Source organism: Rhea pennata, chromosome 1 (genome assembly GCF_028389875.1).
Source record: "Rhea pennata isolate bPtePen1 chromosome 1, bPtePen1.pri, whole genome shotgun sequence".
NCBI classification, from domain to species: Eukaryota; Metazoa; Chordata; class Aves; order Rheiformes; family Rheidae; genus Rhea; species Rhea pennata.
The window spans coordinates 209,929,507-209,944,380 of record NC_084663.1 but is presented as its reverse complement, the minus strand read 5'-3'; the positions used below and the strand labels follow the sequence as shown (position 1 = coordinate 209,944,380).

The following is a 14,874-nucleotide window of genomic DNA, read 5'->3' as shown; positions in this document are numbered from 1 at the left end:
ACAAGTTCATTTCTTTCTATTGAAGGTTAGACTTATCTATATACCTCTGTTCTTGCCTATGTTCTAGCAGTTGTCTCCTGTTTCTCCCTCCTTAAGTACCTTCTGCCTCATTCCCCACCCCACAAGTGCGTTCATACACTTTGCGCGTAAACAATCATCAGTTCTGTGAAGGACTTTTACTGTGTTACAGAGCCTGTTTTCTTCTACACGTTGCAACAGAAAGCAAAGCATGATTTTAAAGTCCAATGCTTTAGAAAATAAGTTGTCCGTTGTGCGGTATCAACTACAGTATATGTTTTTTTTTTGATTTTAGTTAGTGATTTTTCTCAAGGCATGTCTCATTTTTTTATAGTTGGAAAATGTTGCATTTAAGAATGGAAGTTCTCAGTTTCTAATATGCATTGCAACACTTAAGCTGAAATGTATGAATTGACATCCTATGATGTATGCCTTTAATACGCATTTCTGCCAGATAGCCTTGCACAAAATTGTTTGTTATTACTTAAGTGGGAAGACTTGAAGATCAAGAAGCTGTACAGTTAAGTTCTAATGATCCAGCTCGGAGCGTGTCTCTTGCTGAGTAATATCCTAGCATTGTCTTAACAACCAGAAATCATCATCCAATGATAGATAACTGCAACTTAAAATTGAGGTTATGAATGCCTGTAGTCATCACCATTTTCCTTGTAGATCAAGGAATGGCTAATCTTTCCATCTCATCATATTTTAAATGTGGAAATCATTTCCTGTTCACTTCCTTTAGCAATTAAACTTGTAAATACCATCGTTTTCAGTTCTGTCCGTACTAGTTTTGTGTTTGGTAGCCGTTCATTATCTGCTGCTGTTGCTGCAGGAAGAGTCCTGTCTTTCTTGGAATTCTTCGTGATGAGTGGTTGTTCGTAGCAGGATATAAAGCTTTATCTTCAAAGATTAAACGTTTGACTTAAGATTAAACAGGTAAGTTTTCAGTTGCAGTCTTAGCACACTATGGACTAGGTAGACGAAGGGCTTTTGCAGATCTTCATTGAGCTATGGCTTTTGGTAGAGTTACTAGCTTGAGTCAAAATTACTGTTTTATTTTAGGAATAGTAAAATGACATCAATACTTGCATTCAACCAAGTTCAAGCTTCTTTTTAAATGCAAGCAACTTGTATTATACCACTTTTTGGATTTTAGTATCTGCTTCTGTTGTGCTTGCTACTGTAGCATAACGTGTTTCCTTTGTCAACGTTTCTAAATAAGATATTAGACTGGATGTCTTATAAGCGTGCTTCTTCATGGTTGTGATGTAGCAAATCTAGTAGGAAGGTAGAAAGGGTCTAGAGATCATAGCTTTTTTGCCAACTGTCTGAAGAGTCTGCAGACGTTGTCTGCCAAAAGTCCACACTGAACAATAATTGGATGGTTTCCTTGTAGCTTGTATTCACTTTTCTTATTACTTGGAACCAACAGCTAGAAAGGCTTACTGGTTCATTAGAAGGCCAGAAAGCTGGAATTTCATATATTAACATTAATTCTAGTCACAATCTTCCAACAAGACTTAATTAGATAATAGCATATAAGAATTCTTTAAGCATTTAATGCTCATATCATCTGAAAGCTGGGAGTTGGAGTTAGTCTAAGATAGTGCAAAATATTAAGATACTTCTGTTCCAGGACCTTTTAAGGCAACTGCAAAAACAATTAGGAATTGGAATTTTGGCAGCAAGGAAAATGGAATTTGTATCACGAGGTTCTAGTAGACCATCACTGCCATGCTTTTTGATAATTTAATTTCTTTTACTGGAAAGTCCTCCAGCTCTAATAGAAGATATTACTTTATAAATGAGCATCACATTTTTTTTGTCATTGATTTTTTTCCTTCACAGAAGTCACAATTATTAAAAAAAAAAAAAAAATCTCTTTCAGATTTAATCCAGTGCACAAATGAGATGAATGTGAACATCCCCCAACTGGCAGACAGTTTGTTTGAAAGAACTACCAACAGTAGCTGGGTAGTGGTCTTCAAATCTCTCATCACAACCCATCATCTAATGGTGTATGGAAATGAGGTAATACGGAAATTATATACTTGAGAATAGTTACAACACTTCATGCTTCTAAATGTGAAATGGTTCTAAATGCTTCTACAAATTATCTCTTTAAGAAAATCGTTATTTTTGTCTTTTCGCCTAGCTCTGCATGTGAATGGGGTTTACTGTATGTTTGCTTAGTTTGTTCTCACTCTAAAGTCCATAATGGTCAGATCAAAACTGGATGTTATTCTGAATGCAGAATTGTATGCTTGGAGGTATCCTTTTCTGTGGCATTATTTTATTATTATGAAGGAAAAAAAACTGAGAACTTAACTTGAACGGGATTCTGAAACCTGAAAATGAAAAACAAATTTTAGATTTATGTTCTGGCTAATCCAGACTATTTCCTTCCAAATAACTCAATTTGTAACTGATTTTCTGTCTTCCTTCCTCTATTCCAACCACCAAACTTCTTGCAATGAGGGAAAATCTGCTAGCTTCTGAGCTGTTTGTCATTACTTGGAAGCTCATCATACTCAAATACTCTAGAATGATTTTAAAAGATTTTCTTAAAAAGCGATAGGCTTATGTTCTGTTCCACAACTTGAATTCCTGTGAGACCTTAGTTTTTGAAATATTATGCCATGTATAGTGACTATTTGGATTTTGTGTGTTTAAATAAGCTATACCTTTCTGGCTTTCTTAGCAATTCATTTTTACTGAGAACAATGTAATATATGTTCTAGATTTAAATATTTCCACTTGAGATTAATTTCAACATTTCTATATGTGTTTAACATTATTTTTCATTTTTTTTGAATGGATGTGAACTTGGTAACTGTCCATAGCAGGTACTTGGCATAAAGGAAGGCTAAGAAAAATCCAATTCTGTGTGTGGATTATCTAATGGAGAATGTAGGAAAGCAGAAGTGCTGATATTTGCAAGGAGTTGCCTTTCTTTTCTTATGATGCCGTTTAGACTTTGAGGGAGAAGCATGTGCAGTATTTGCCTCCACTCAAAAATTATCTCTTTTCAGTCTGTAAAGAATGAAGTATTTCAACCTCCGATCCACTGGGGGGGGGGGGGGGGGGAACGGAAGGACCCATCTTTCCTGTCCTAAACTTGGCAGGCAATACAAACCTTGTGCATCTGAAAGATGTCATGAAGTAAACTGTACCACAGAGCTGTATTTTTAACATTGGATGAAAAATGAGCTGAAGCTGTTGGGATTCATATGAGCAATTCTTTTCCTTCCTCTTAGAGAAGAAGGGTATTTTTCCAAGATTCAAACTGTATGTGTTCCTTTGCGCTTTTCTTGGAATGTCTATTTTAAAACTAAAGTTTGGTCTTGATAGTTCCAGTTAGTTGAACCCTGAGCTGTTTCCCATTGTAAAAGGATCTGATCACCCACTTCAGTGGAGAACCGGTTATTTTAGGAGTAGATAGCTAGTCTTTCTCTTTGCAGGCTTGCAAAGCAAGTTTGTTCTTCAGCTTGAAACAAAGTTGGCCCTGGTGTAATCTCTTGTACACAGGATACTTTATATAGACCTTTTTTCTTTATAATTTTGAAAAATAACTGTTACTTAATAGACTAAACTTCTGATTTTATGAGCTGATTCACATTTAGATGTTATCCAAAGGTAGATTTTTGTTTTTGTTTCCAGTGGACTTTGGCAGAATAGGAGTTCAGTTTTGCAGAGTACTTAATTTGCAATTCTGGCGCTCAAAATGAAACCAGATTTTGAAATCTGAACTTGCAAAATGTAGTGTTCTTGGACACTTGCTTGCTTACATGTGAGAAGCTGACTTTGAAAACAAGACTGCACTGGTGTTCAAAACACTGTTTCACAGAGGTAGTAGTCCTTAGTAGGTAAGAAAATACACTCTCTTTTAAAAGGAACACGGGCCACACATTTGCATAATAGTAAAGAGCAGCTTTCAAATCCTAAGCAAAAGTGTGAAAAGCTCAGCAGAACAAGTGTTTCACAACTGCTGCAGACTTCTTACAGAGAGAATTAAGCTATATACACCAAAGTTGTCTTTGTGCAAAACTTGGGGTTAAAAGGAAGGAAAATATTTTTCAATGGGTAAGACTAAATTTGGGGGTTGCATAGGTGCAGTAACCTCTGTTTTAGCTGCCACATGCTCTGGAGAGCTTACAGATTTTTGAAGTGCCTTGTAAATTTAACTTTCAGATTAATGCAGTCTTTCTTTTCTTTCAGTCATCCTTCAGGCAGTCAGTGTTCCTTGCACTGCTTGTTTTTCATGAAAAACATTTGTCATTGTTGGAAATAAAAGCGATTTCCATATGTCTAGAAATCCTTCGGTTGAACTACTGATTGAACTACCGTTTAACTATGGGGAGTCTGCTAAACACTGAATGCTTATTTAAAAAGAAAAAATGAAAACGTTATTAAATAGTCAAGATGTCTCCATTGTAGATGATGAAACAAAAAATAGAAATGACTTATGTAGCTAAAAGTATTTACTGCCTGCCCAGAGGGTATTTATTTCTTATATGGTTAAAGAGGGACGGTTTTAGAAAATTACAAGTAGGACCAAAATCCTTTATTTTAGTTTGTATTCGGTTCAGAGTTGTTACGGGTCATGTAACTGCCTGCCTCCAGAGGGTTTGGGATTTTATTTTTCAAGGTTTTTTTTTTTTTTTTTTTAAGTCAGTTTTGCAGGTGATTGCAGAATACTTTGGTCTTCTAGATATATAACAGATCTCTTCTTGGAAGCTAAATAAGCCACAAGAGGGCAGACTTTTCGTTTTGGCATTAAGTATGATCATTAGAGCAGTTGACTTTCTTAAGGTACAGTCTATTTGTACACTTTGCTGTACTTGTTGTGGTTTGGACTGATACTGGTACACTCTATAGTAATTGAAGGTATTTCACAGGATCACTGCCTGAAATACTTCCCACGTGAAAAATAAAACTGCCAAACAAATTTCGCTTTGCCAAATTTGTTTGAAGAAGCAAGTGGATGTTTTTATTTTTGTAGCAGCTCCCTATCCAATGGTGTGTAAGACAATTATTTTTCATGCTAACTTTAGTTAGCTAGTGATCTGAAGTGATCTTTACTAGATCAGAATAGCATCGGTCATTCAGCGAAATATAATTCTGAGTTCAAAATAAAGATTTGTATCAGAGACAGGTTTTGTGCAAGCTTTATGCTTTCTAAAAAAGAAAGTTTTTACAAATAAACATAATATGGAAGAATGAAATGAAAGAATACACTGCAGGTAACAAAGACATATTAATTCATGATTTGTCTTCAGAGCATAGATAACTTAAAACCTCCAGGGATGAACTGGAAACTGCGTTACTGTTTTTTGGCCTATCCACTCAGGTCAAATGGAAATAGGACTTAACGTTTTAGATTTCAACTAATTATTTTTAGATAAGTAAGCTGTGTAACTCATGTGAGATGTACTGAGCGTGATATTGTACTGGTAATGCTTTACATGGACCTTCGTATCACCTTGTATTTTTAAAATTTTTGCCGTATATTAGAGGTAAGTACTTCTAGGATTACATGATGATTAAAAAACAAAGATTCCATGGCAAATGATACCAACTGTGGGCACTTCGTTTGGGGGTGGGAGTGTTGGAATGTGTTTTTGTTTGCTTTATTTTTTTAGGAAGCTTTTAGTACCGTATTCTGGCTTAATATAAACAAAGTCTGTCAGAAGTCTTTATTTTGCATTCATCAAATACCTGTGTGACATTGATTTGCTCAGATTTTTACACTAAAAATAACCAGCATAACATGCAAATTCAGCTGAGTCTTTTTAATAGTTTCCAGATTTGGAATGAGTCTTAATATATGAAAGTTACATTTCATAAGCTGGATAATAAGAATTTCAAGTGCTGTTATGTCAATTCCAGTTCACCAGTTAAACATTAAAAAGATTCACATTTTTTCTTCTATCTAGCGTTTTATCCAGTATCTGGCGTCCAGAAACACATTGTTTAATTTGAGCAATTTCCTAGACAAAAGTGGATTGCAAGGTAAGGTAACTTTTTTTCGTTACAAGTCACTAATATACTGGGGAAGGGTAAATACAATTAACTAACTATGGACCATGTAATTTAAGTAATTTTTCTTTGTGTACTTTGCTCAGAGTTGTATTTCTTCATTTACAATGCTTTTATGGCATGACAAAAGTTATCTACTGGAGAAATTTGTTGCCTCTTTTATAAAAGCCTACTAGAAATGCTTCCAGCTTATTAGTTACACAGATATGACTTACTATTCCTGTTATTTCTGAAGTGATTTGTCCACTTGGAGAAATATTTTGATTAGTAAGTTAAATTTCAAAATGCACCAAACAAATATCAGCTAAGTTATGTCAGCGAGACAAGAACTGTTGTTGACAAGAACTTCTTTCAAAATTGTCCACAGACCGTTCTGCCCATCTTTGAGTCTAATTCCGCAGGTAAATAAATTTCTCTTAGGTTCAGATTTTTCAACTGAAATACCCTTCCAAATTGTTACACAGCAGCTAAGTGCAATTGTGATCATATATATAGCTGTCTTTTTCTGAAGTTATTTCTTGTTTTCTTTACTTCCGATGTAGCTGGTCCTGATTTTTGCCACCACTGTACTGAAGCATGTGCACTGAGCGTTTACCTGGGGACAGCAGCCTTTTCTGTTTTAACGGTGTACCAAATTGCCTCACTGAGCCTTATCTTTCATATTCTGAGTATAGATTAGGAACAGATCTTTGTCTTAATTTAAATACTTTTCTTATAAGATAGAAGGCCTGAATAGTAATTTTGGCCTGCATGCATAGGAAATATTTTTGATAACTGTCAGTTTATTGCTGCTGTCCTAATGTAGTCAAATTGCCATCAGGTTTTCATGTTCGCATCGATGTCGTTAATCTTTTAATGAGAGCAAATGAGAGCATATGTTCTGGAGTTGATTCAGACTGCTTCAGATACGAAATTTTTTTTGTAATAATGTCTATCCTAGTATAAAAAAAAACTTACATAAATGCTTTGTTTTGCTTTTGGAAGTAATTTCCTTAGGAAGTGAAGTAGATTTTTACATAGTTCTTTCAGATCTGGATACTTTCTGTATTGTATGTTTGACATGGTATCATGTATGTTCTGACAATGACCAAATTCTTAACACAGATGAGTTATTTTAAAAAAATCAAGCAAAAACATATTCCAACTGTCTTACTTTAATAACTTGGATTTAATTTAAAATAAGGTTTTGTTCTTTAATTGACTGAATAATGAGCTTTTGAACTACTTTCTTTTTTTAGGGTATGACATGTCAACATTTATCAGGCGGTATAGTAGGTATCTGAATGAAAAGGCAGTTTCCTATAGACAGGTGGCTTTTGACTTCACAAAAGTAAAAAGAGGGTAAGAACTGCATTTTACTTACTTATCTTGAAGTCTATCTTATGTATTTTCCTCTGAAACGAGCTCCCATAAGATGGGTTGGTCATTTGAGAACAGGTAAGTATTTTGTGTTTAAGAAAAAAATAGTGCAGACCACTTACAGTGGATGATGAAATTAATCAGGTCATCTCATTTGTCAGGAACATGTACTGGTCTGGTCATGATTGATCTTTTTTTTTTTTTTTTTTTTTTTTTTTTTTTTTTTTTTTTTGTTCTTTGTGCATTACTTCTGCTCATATCCAGCATTTTTTAAAGTTTGTTTTGCATTTGAGCATCCTTTATCATCCATGCACAGGTTAATTCATGTTGATGCTAAAACTTAATTCTTAGCTCCCCAACAAGGGAATTTCAACTTAAAACTGTTTAGTGAATTAACTGCAGTAGTAGCATCCGTAATAATATCTTGTATTAGTGTTGCAAAGGCATTTGAAGTTGGCCTGAGAGAACCCATAAATCCCTTCTGACTCTGCCGATACTCGAAAGTCCCTTTTGTCTTGAACTGCAGTGGTAGAGTAAAAGAAGAGCAAGTGGTCTTGTTTCACTTGTCCTGATGGGTGGAGTCCTAACAACTTTTTCCACATAGAGATATGTTTGTAGTCAGGTGAACACACTTGAGACCACCACAGCTGTTACAGGTAGATGTCGGAGCTGACTGAGGTGAGTTATCTTAGCCCCCAGTGTGTGCCTGGAGGCTCTTTGAGCAGGCAGGATTAACTGTTCTGGTGGTGGCAATCTGTCTGTTCCCAAATAGCAGGTTTTATCATGTGTTGCGCGTCTGCCTTGTAGCATTAGGTCTGCTGCAGCCCCTGTGTGCTGTCAGGAGGGAGTTCACTGCACCAGCAGAAAGCTGAACGCAGCCTGCACCCTGTTGCCCTCCAGCTTGGAGAACAGCCACAGCCTTTTCCGTGCAGATCAACTATGAGCTTTCCATTTCCAGGAAACGCTTGATTTGCTGTGCTCATGGTCATATAAGGCAGTCTGTGTCCTACAGAAAGCAGTTTTAGTCATCTCAGTGATTAAAAAAAAAAAAAAGTCTCTTACAGGATCATTGCATTTTTCTGGATATTTCAATATCCCCCCCCCCCCCACACACCCAAATACAGAGCCAAGTAATATTATTAGCCTATTCAATCTGAACAATTGAAAACAAGCAAATACTGGGAGTCTGCAGTTAAAAGGAAGGGTTACATAGTATCTATAAGCTTTTGTTTTGTTTTGTTTTTTTGAGAAAGTATTGTCACATTTGTTTGCTTTTAGTTGCTTTTGATTTAAAAGAAAATAATCCAGACAGTCATGAAATAATAATGAGAACAGCATAGGTAAAAATTTCCTAAAAAATCTTGGTGCCTATCTGAAAGGGTTTTGTTAGGGATTTTATGTATTTGCTTAAAGTAAGCCTTTTTCTTCACCTCATCATCATAGCTCAAAGCTGAAGTATCACCTTACCATCAGTCTTAGCTCTGTTTTGCTTTTGAGTGCTATCACTTTTTTCCTCTCAGAAAAAAAAATCATTTTAGAATGATGTTTTTGTCAAATAAAAGTTGTTACTCTCGTATTCTGCAATTATTACAATTGTGTTGGCCAGATAGCTTTTTTAAGCCTCAAAAGGCCTGTTTCCTGTGGCCATGATTTAAGTGTTTTCTCCAATGAACTATTTTTTCTGCATTCTGTTTCTCACAAAAATTTTTCTTCAAAATCCAGTTAATTTCCTTCTGTTTTGCACAACAGGGCTGATGGAGTGATGAGAACAATGAACACAGAAAAACTCCTAAAAACTGTACCAATTATACAAAATCAAATGGATGCACTACTTGATTTCAATGTAAGTTTAGCAGTGTGTACACATCAAGCATACTATCAACTTTGTATAAATTTGAACAAGCTTAGAAAAAAATATTTAAACATCTTCAAAACTTTATTCCATTTTCATCCATTTATGTCCATGTTATCTAATTAACTTAAAGTGCAAAAAAATGCATTTTTTATGGAAATAAGCCAAACATCTGACGAAAATATGATGCTCACTAGAGGGAATGCTTCATGCTGAGTGTTAATTGTTTACAGTCTGTGAGAATTGTTCTAATTGTGTTGATTATTTATATCCCACTATCTTTTAGTTATATTAGTTAATACTAACATTGGTTAACATTGGTTCGTCCTCTGCTGAGAGATCCTCTGTTGGTTTGCTCTGCTGCTACTTTCTATTAATAGTCTGAAATGATTGGAAAGCATGCCTTGGGATAGAGCATTCTGCTAAGAGTTTTCTGGTAAAGGATCAGTTCAGTTGAATTAACTTTTTTTCTAATCTTCCTAGGTCAATAGCAATGAACTTACAAATGGTGTAATTAATGCTGCCTTCATGCTCCTCTTCAAAGATGCCATTAGACTGTTTGCAGCTTATAACGAAGGAATTATTAACCTTTTGGGTAAATATAACTGCTTTCTGTAATGCTGAAGTTTGAGGAGGGGAGTGTTCAGTAAACTACTGTGAATAGCTACTCTCTTTCCAGAAATTGAATTAATTATATTGCAAAACATCAAAATAATACTGTATTTTCCAAGGCAGATTTGTTTTAGGCTTTTTTCCAATTGCATTTTATACAGGAATAAGTAAATTCTAAAAACAAAGTGAGTTCAAGATTTTACTCACTTTTTTTTGTACTATTTTATTTATCTGGCTGAAACCAATGTTTTTCTTTAAAAACAAGATGTCTGTTCTTTTTGAATTGGAATTAGGTATGATCACTTATGGATTTGCAATTGCAGCATTTGCAAATGCTTGGCTACCAAAAGTTTAATGTTGTAATGTTTAATTTCTAAAATTTGTATAATGGGGGAAGTTACAAATTCAGGCTTCAGGGGCTTTCATTTGCACACACTGGAAGCGTAGGGAAATCTACAGCTGCAAATAATAAAACTAAATTAAAAATGTCCTGTGGATTTGTTTGCTTTAGTTATATTCTGTGATTGGTACAGCTATCTGCTTACTGTTATTACCCAGTGCTTTCAGTGTAGAAAGTGAAATCCAGGATTAGTCAGCGAAGGACAGTCAGGCTTCTAATCCCAAGCCACTGTCTAGTTGTTTTGCCTCAGTAATAAGACCTTCTCTTCAGTTGCTTTGACTCCTGTTTTGAGCAAAGCTTTATGTCCAAATAGTCTTTCAGCATTCAGTGTTCTGTAACCTATTGCTCTTTATTGTAGATCAGATTGTAATGAGAGCATCAGTCTTGCAGAAGTTATCCAGATACCTTGCCTGATATGTGGCTGCTGGAATAGAGTAGGTTTGTGAGTGTTAGTCTGTAATTTTTTTTCAAGAGAATAAATTCAAGTCTCTTGGGGTAATCTGTCCCTGCTAGGGTGCTTACTCTTATGTGACATCTAGTACCTGGCAGGTAGGGTGTAACTCCATGGGTATCAGTAGCTCATGATTGACAGACTGGAATTTCCACAGTTAACAGGACAAAAATCTGAACATGTGTTCTGTTTGTCTGTCTCATATTTGTCTCAGTTTGTCTCTTCTACTTGGAAATACACGTAGGTTGCAATGCAGGATGCTTAAATTCTTATTTAATGTGAATATTTTTATCGTTTATAGAAAAATACTTTGATATGAAAAAGAACCAGTGCAAAGAAGGCCTTGATATATATAAAAAGTTCCTCACTAGAATGACGCGGATCTCAGAGTTCCTCAAAGTTGCAGAGGTAAACCTTAGCCAAACTTTGCCCCTCATCTTAAACAGCATATTAAGTGCTTATTTTCTGATAAAGCAGGTACTGTTTCCTTTCAGGCCGTCTGATTTCATTTCATCAGGGGTAATTTTTACTAATCTGTATCCCAGTGATTCATTCTTTTGGGGATTGTGTAGAAAACAAAATATCTACTCAGTTTATCTGATGCTTAAGAAGGACATATACATAGGTATTTTATTATTTCCCTTGTTACATAATAATTGTGGGCAATTCTTGAAAAAGAACCTTACTATAAACAAGAAGAGTAAATATGTAGTGGTTCTCTCTTTATGGTTCTAGTTGTAGTCTAGTTTGAAATCCCTTATCTTGCAATGTTAATTCTTAGGTGAAATAACAGTTTAACAAATAAGTAACTGAATATATTGCAGTATTTGGTTTTGAAGCTGTCCCCTGGCTAGCTCTTATAGGTATGTTTGTACAATGATTTGCCAGCATAGAAAAATCCATTACTTCACAAAATATTTTTAAAAATATCTAGCTTGTGTATTTGTTTCTGAAGCATTGTTGAAATAATATTCCAGAGTTACATAATTTCTCAGGTGAGATGTGCTTCTGTACTTATTCTGCTAAAGTTACTCATGACTTTATTGCAAAATGTTAAATTAGTAAAGCTTGGTTCACCGTCTGTTCTTTGAGTGGATAGTGTTTATCTTTCTATTGAGAAAATGTACATTCACACTGCAGTGTTTTGTATTTGATACGCTCTTCAGGAAAGAGCAATAACTGTTAAGTAAAACTGTTTCAAAAAGCTTTAAAGGTGCTTTCTATTAGCAAATAAATGCTGTATATCAGTAGTTCTGGTAACTTATCCCGTAAATTGTACGATAGACGAAGTTCTCTGGATCACAATTCTGAAGCACGTGGTACTTTTTGTTGTTAAGGCAATTAGTGTTTAGTATCTGTTAAAATACCTCTATACCAAGCCTACTTCAAACATTTATGCCTTTAATAGAAGAATTTATTATAACCAACCATTTTAGAGTTCACATGGTGGAGATCTAAAATGTATACACAAAGGCTTGTGCTTTTGCATGATTTCATCTTAATGTTGTTTGCTTTTTGAGCATCTCTGCCTTTAACAAATGCAAACAGGTTCTAAAGTTCATTTGTTTTCTTACAGCAAGTTGGAATTGACAGAGGAGACATACCAGATCTTTCCCAGGTAGATAAACCTATTATGCATTTGTCAGTACATGGCTATTTGGGGGTTGCATAATCAGAAAGACTTGGCACTATAGCATATGCTTAAGCACTCTTGCGAATGTTGTCACCATCTTGTTTCAAAGTTTGTAATTAAATCCAGTCCCTTTCAGAGCCAGGCTTTCATATGCAATGATCTTATTGGAAAGTATTATAGATCATTTTTGTCATACTCTAACTGATTCTCAGTCAAGTTAATTTACATCATGCTTGAAGACAATTTGTATCTGTGAGTTCACATAATGAAGCTTTTATGTGATGTTATGGAGCTATGATTTTTAGCAAATTTGCTCTCTTTGGCTGCATGCCTATTTAAATCACTTGTGAAGGTCACTGTGCAGAGTATGCATGTAGAAATTACTTTAGACACAATTTCCTTTTTAGTATATTGAAAATATTGACTACTTCTGATCTTTTGATTGTTTGTATGCTCTTTTCTAGCTGTTTCTTTTTAACATCTCCTGACATATTTCAATACTTATTCTGTGTCATAATGGCTCATTATCAGTAAGGTAGTGATGATCAGGTACATCACCCGATATTTCAAATAATTGAATATATGCTGGATGCCAAAACACGATGTCAGTGTTCTAAGCTGCTGTGCCAGTTATCCTTCAGTTGCAGTCTCTTGAAGTCTGGACTTTGTCTTAGATTCTTCATATCTATTTCCTATGTTTTTTTCCTCAGGCACCAAGTAGCCTTCTTGATGCTCTGGAACAACATTTAGCTTCTCTTGAAGGAAAGAAAATCAAAGATTCCACAGCTGCAAGCAGGTGCCTATGCCCTTGTTCTTTTAAACAATTGTTGAATCGAATGCTAAATCCATTATTTTGGGATTCCATCGTAAACTAAGATTTGTGTAGGTTCTATTGCAATAAAGATTGTATTGCATTAGCAATGCTGGAGTAGCCAGTTACTGTATCTCTTCACGAGTACTTAAGACAACTTTTTTCAGGTCAACCGAACTAGAATCTAGAGTTGCAAACACTTGCTTTAGAACAGTAGTTAAACTTTTAAGATCTAATCTTGAACTTCTGAAGAGAAACTGACTGCCTGAGAATCTTCATTTTTTAGTGGTAATTAGATTTGTATAAAGTACACAACATGTATGCATGTTCTTAAATTCTAATATCTCATCTCTAGTTCTTCAGAAGAAGGAAAATGCTTCCATAAATCCTTAAATTGAGAATTGATGTTTAAAGTAATGGGGGAATGAAGTGATAAAAGTATGTGGTGAAAGGCATTTGCTGATTTTGAACATTTGTTAAAATACAAAGTGAAACGTAGAGAAATCCTCTCCGCAACTGACTGTTACGTAAAAAGGCTTAATACTAGGGGGCAGAAGACTTGCAAAGTTAAATAGCATTTCTTTATCATATGTTTAAACAATAAAGGAGTAATATTGTTACGCTGTTATGATAGTGACAATTTTAGGATTTAGCAACACTTAACTAGTTTTCTGAATATTTGATTTTTTTTTTTTTGGTAAGGTTATTTTAACTTGTTTTGAAAATTAAGATTTTATATATGTTTTTGCACTTTCTTGCAAACTTCTACTCTAGGGTATACTTGTTGCATTTATAGTCTCTTAAACCTGTTAAATTAGCAGCATGAATTAGAGCATAGATTATCAAAGATTCCTGTGCATCTACAATTACATTTAAATAGTTTCATAGGTTAACAGGGAAAGAGAGCTTCAAATGTGAGGTTTTTGTGATGCAGCTTGGAGGGGAAATACTTAAGGGCAGGGGAGCAGGGACCTGAAATCCAGTAATACAAAAGAGGAGATAGCCTGTCCTCTTTGAATTTTTATTTTGCAGTTCATACAGTGTATTGTTTACCACTTCGTTGTACAATGCAAGATAAACTCTATAGCTAGTATTCTAAAGAGTTCAGAAGGAAACTGGGCAGGAGGGTGGATACAGGTAAACTATTTCTTATGTTCCTGTCACGTGTCACCAATTAACAGCCAGCTTTTTTCCTGTCAAATTACTTTAGGGCTACTACCCTTTCCAATGCAGTCTCTTCCCTTGCAAGCACTGGCCTGTCCCTTACAAAAGTTGATGAAAGGGAAAAACAAGCTGCGTTAGAGGAAGAACAGGCTCGTTTAAAAGCTTTAAAGGTAGGCATACTGGGTTTTTAATTGAAAATATTGTTTCTGTGCTCTTACTAATAGTTTAGGAAAACTCCTAGGGGAAGCAGCAGAAGAGCCTGGAGTATTTCTACTGAATGTGTAGTATTGGCAAAGGACTGGAAGTAGGATCCTACATTCATACATCATACAACTTTTAAATGTCTGAAACAGTTTCTGGAGGATACATGGCATCACTGACTCCTGTACCTTACCTTTTATATGCAAGTGACACTTCTCTATGTGGAATAAGTAAAAATGAATTCTTCCATTTTGTTTTACTTAACTTCAACATCAAGAGAAGACTGAGGGGGGATCTTATCAATGTCTGTAAGTACCTGAAGGGAGGGTGT

At 35.1% G+C, this 14,874-nt stretch overlaps 1 protein-coding gene across 5 annotated transcripts in view; it reads left to right on the top strand.

The window, feature by feature from the left end:
* PICALM (phosphatidylinositol binding clathrin assembly protein) overlaps positions 1–14,874 on the top strand; it is a 70,795-nt gene that overhangs the window by 26,084 nt on the left and 29,837 nt on the right. For all 5 annotated transcript variants that reach the window (XM_062567387.1, XM_062567386.1, XM_062567384.1 and 2 more), the window contains exons 2-10: positions 1,910–2,052; positions 5,958–6,033; positions 7,299–7,401; positions 9,169–9,262; positions 9,755–9,866; positions 11,036–11,142; positions 12,311–12,352; positions 13,078–13,163; positions 14,389–14,512. In XM_062567387.1, coding sequence (XP_062423371.1) covers positions 1,910–2,052; positions 5,958–6,033; positions 7,299–7,401; positions 9,169–9,262; positions 9,755–9,866; positions 11,036–11,142; positions 12,311–12,352; positions 13,078–13,163; positions 14,389–14,512 — 887 coding nt within the window. The remainder of the gene's footprint in view (positions 1–1,909; positions 2,053–5,957; positions 6,034–7,298; positions 7,402–9,168; positions 9,263–9,754; positions 9,867–11,035; positions 11,143–12,310; positions 12,353–13,077; positions 13,164–14,388; positions 14,513–14,874) is intronic.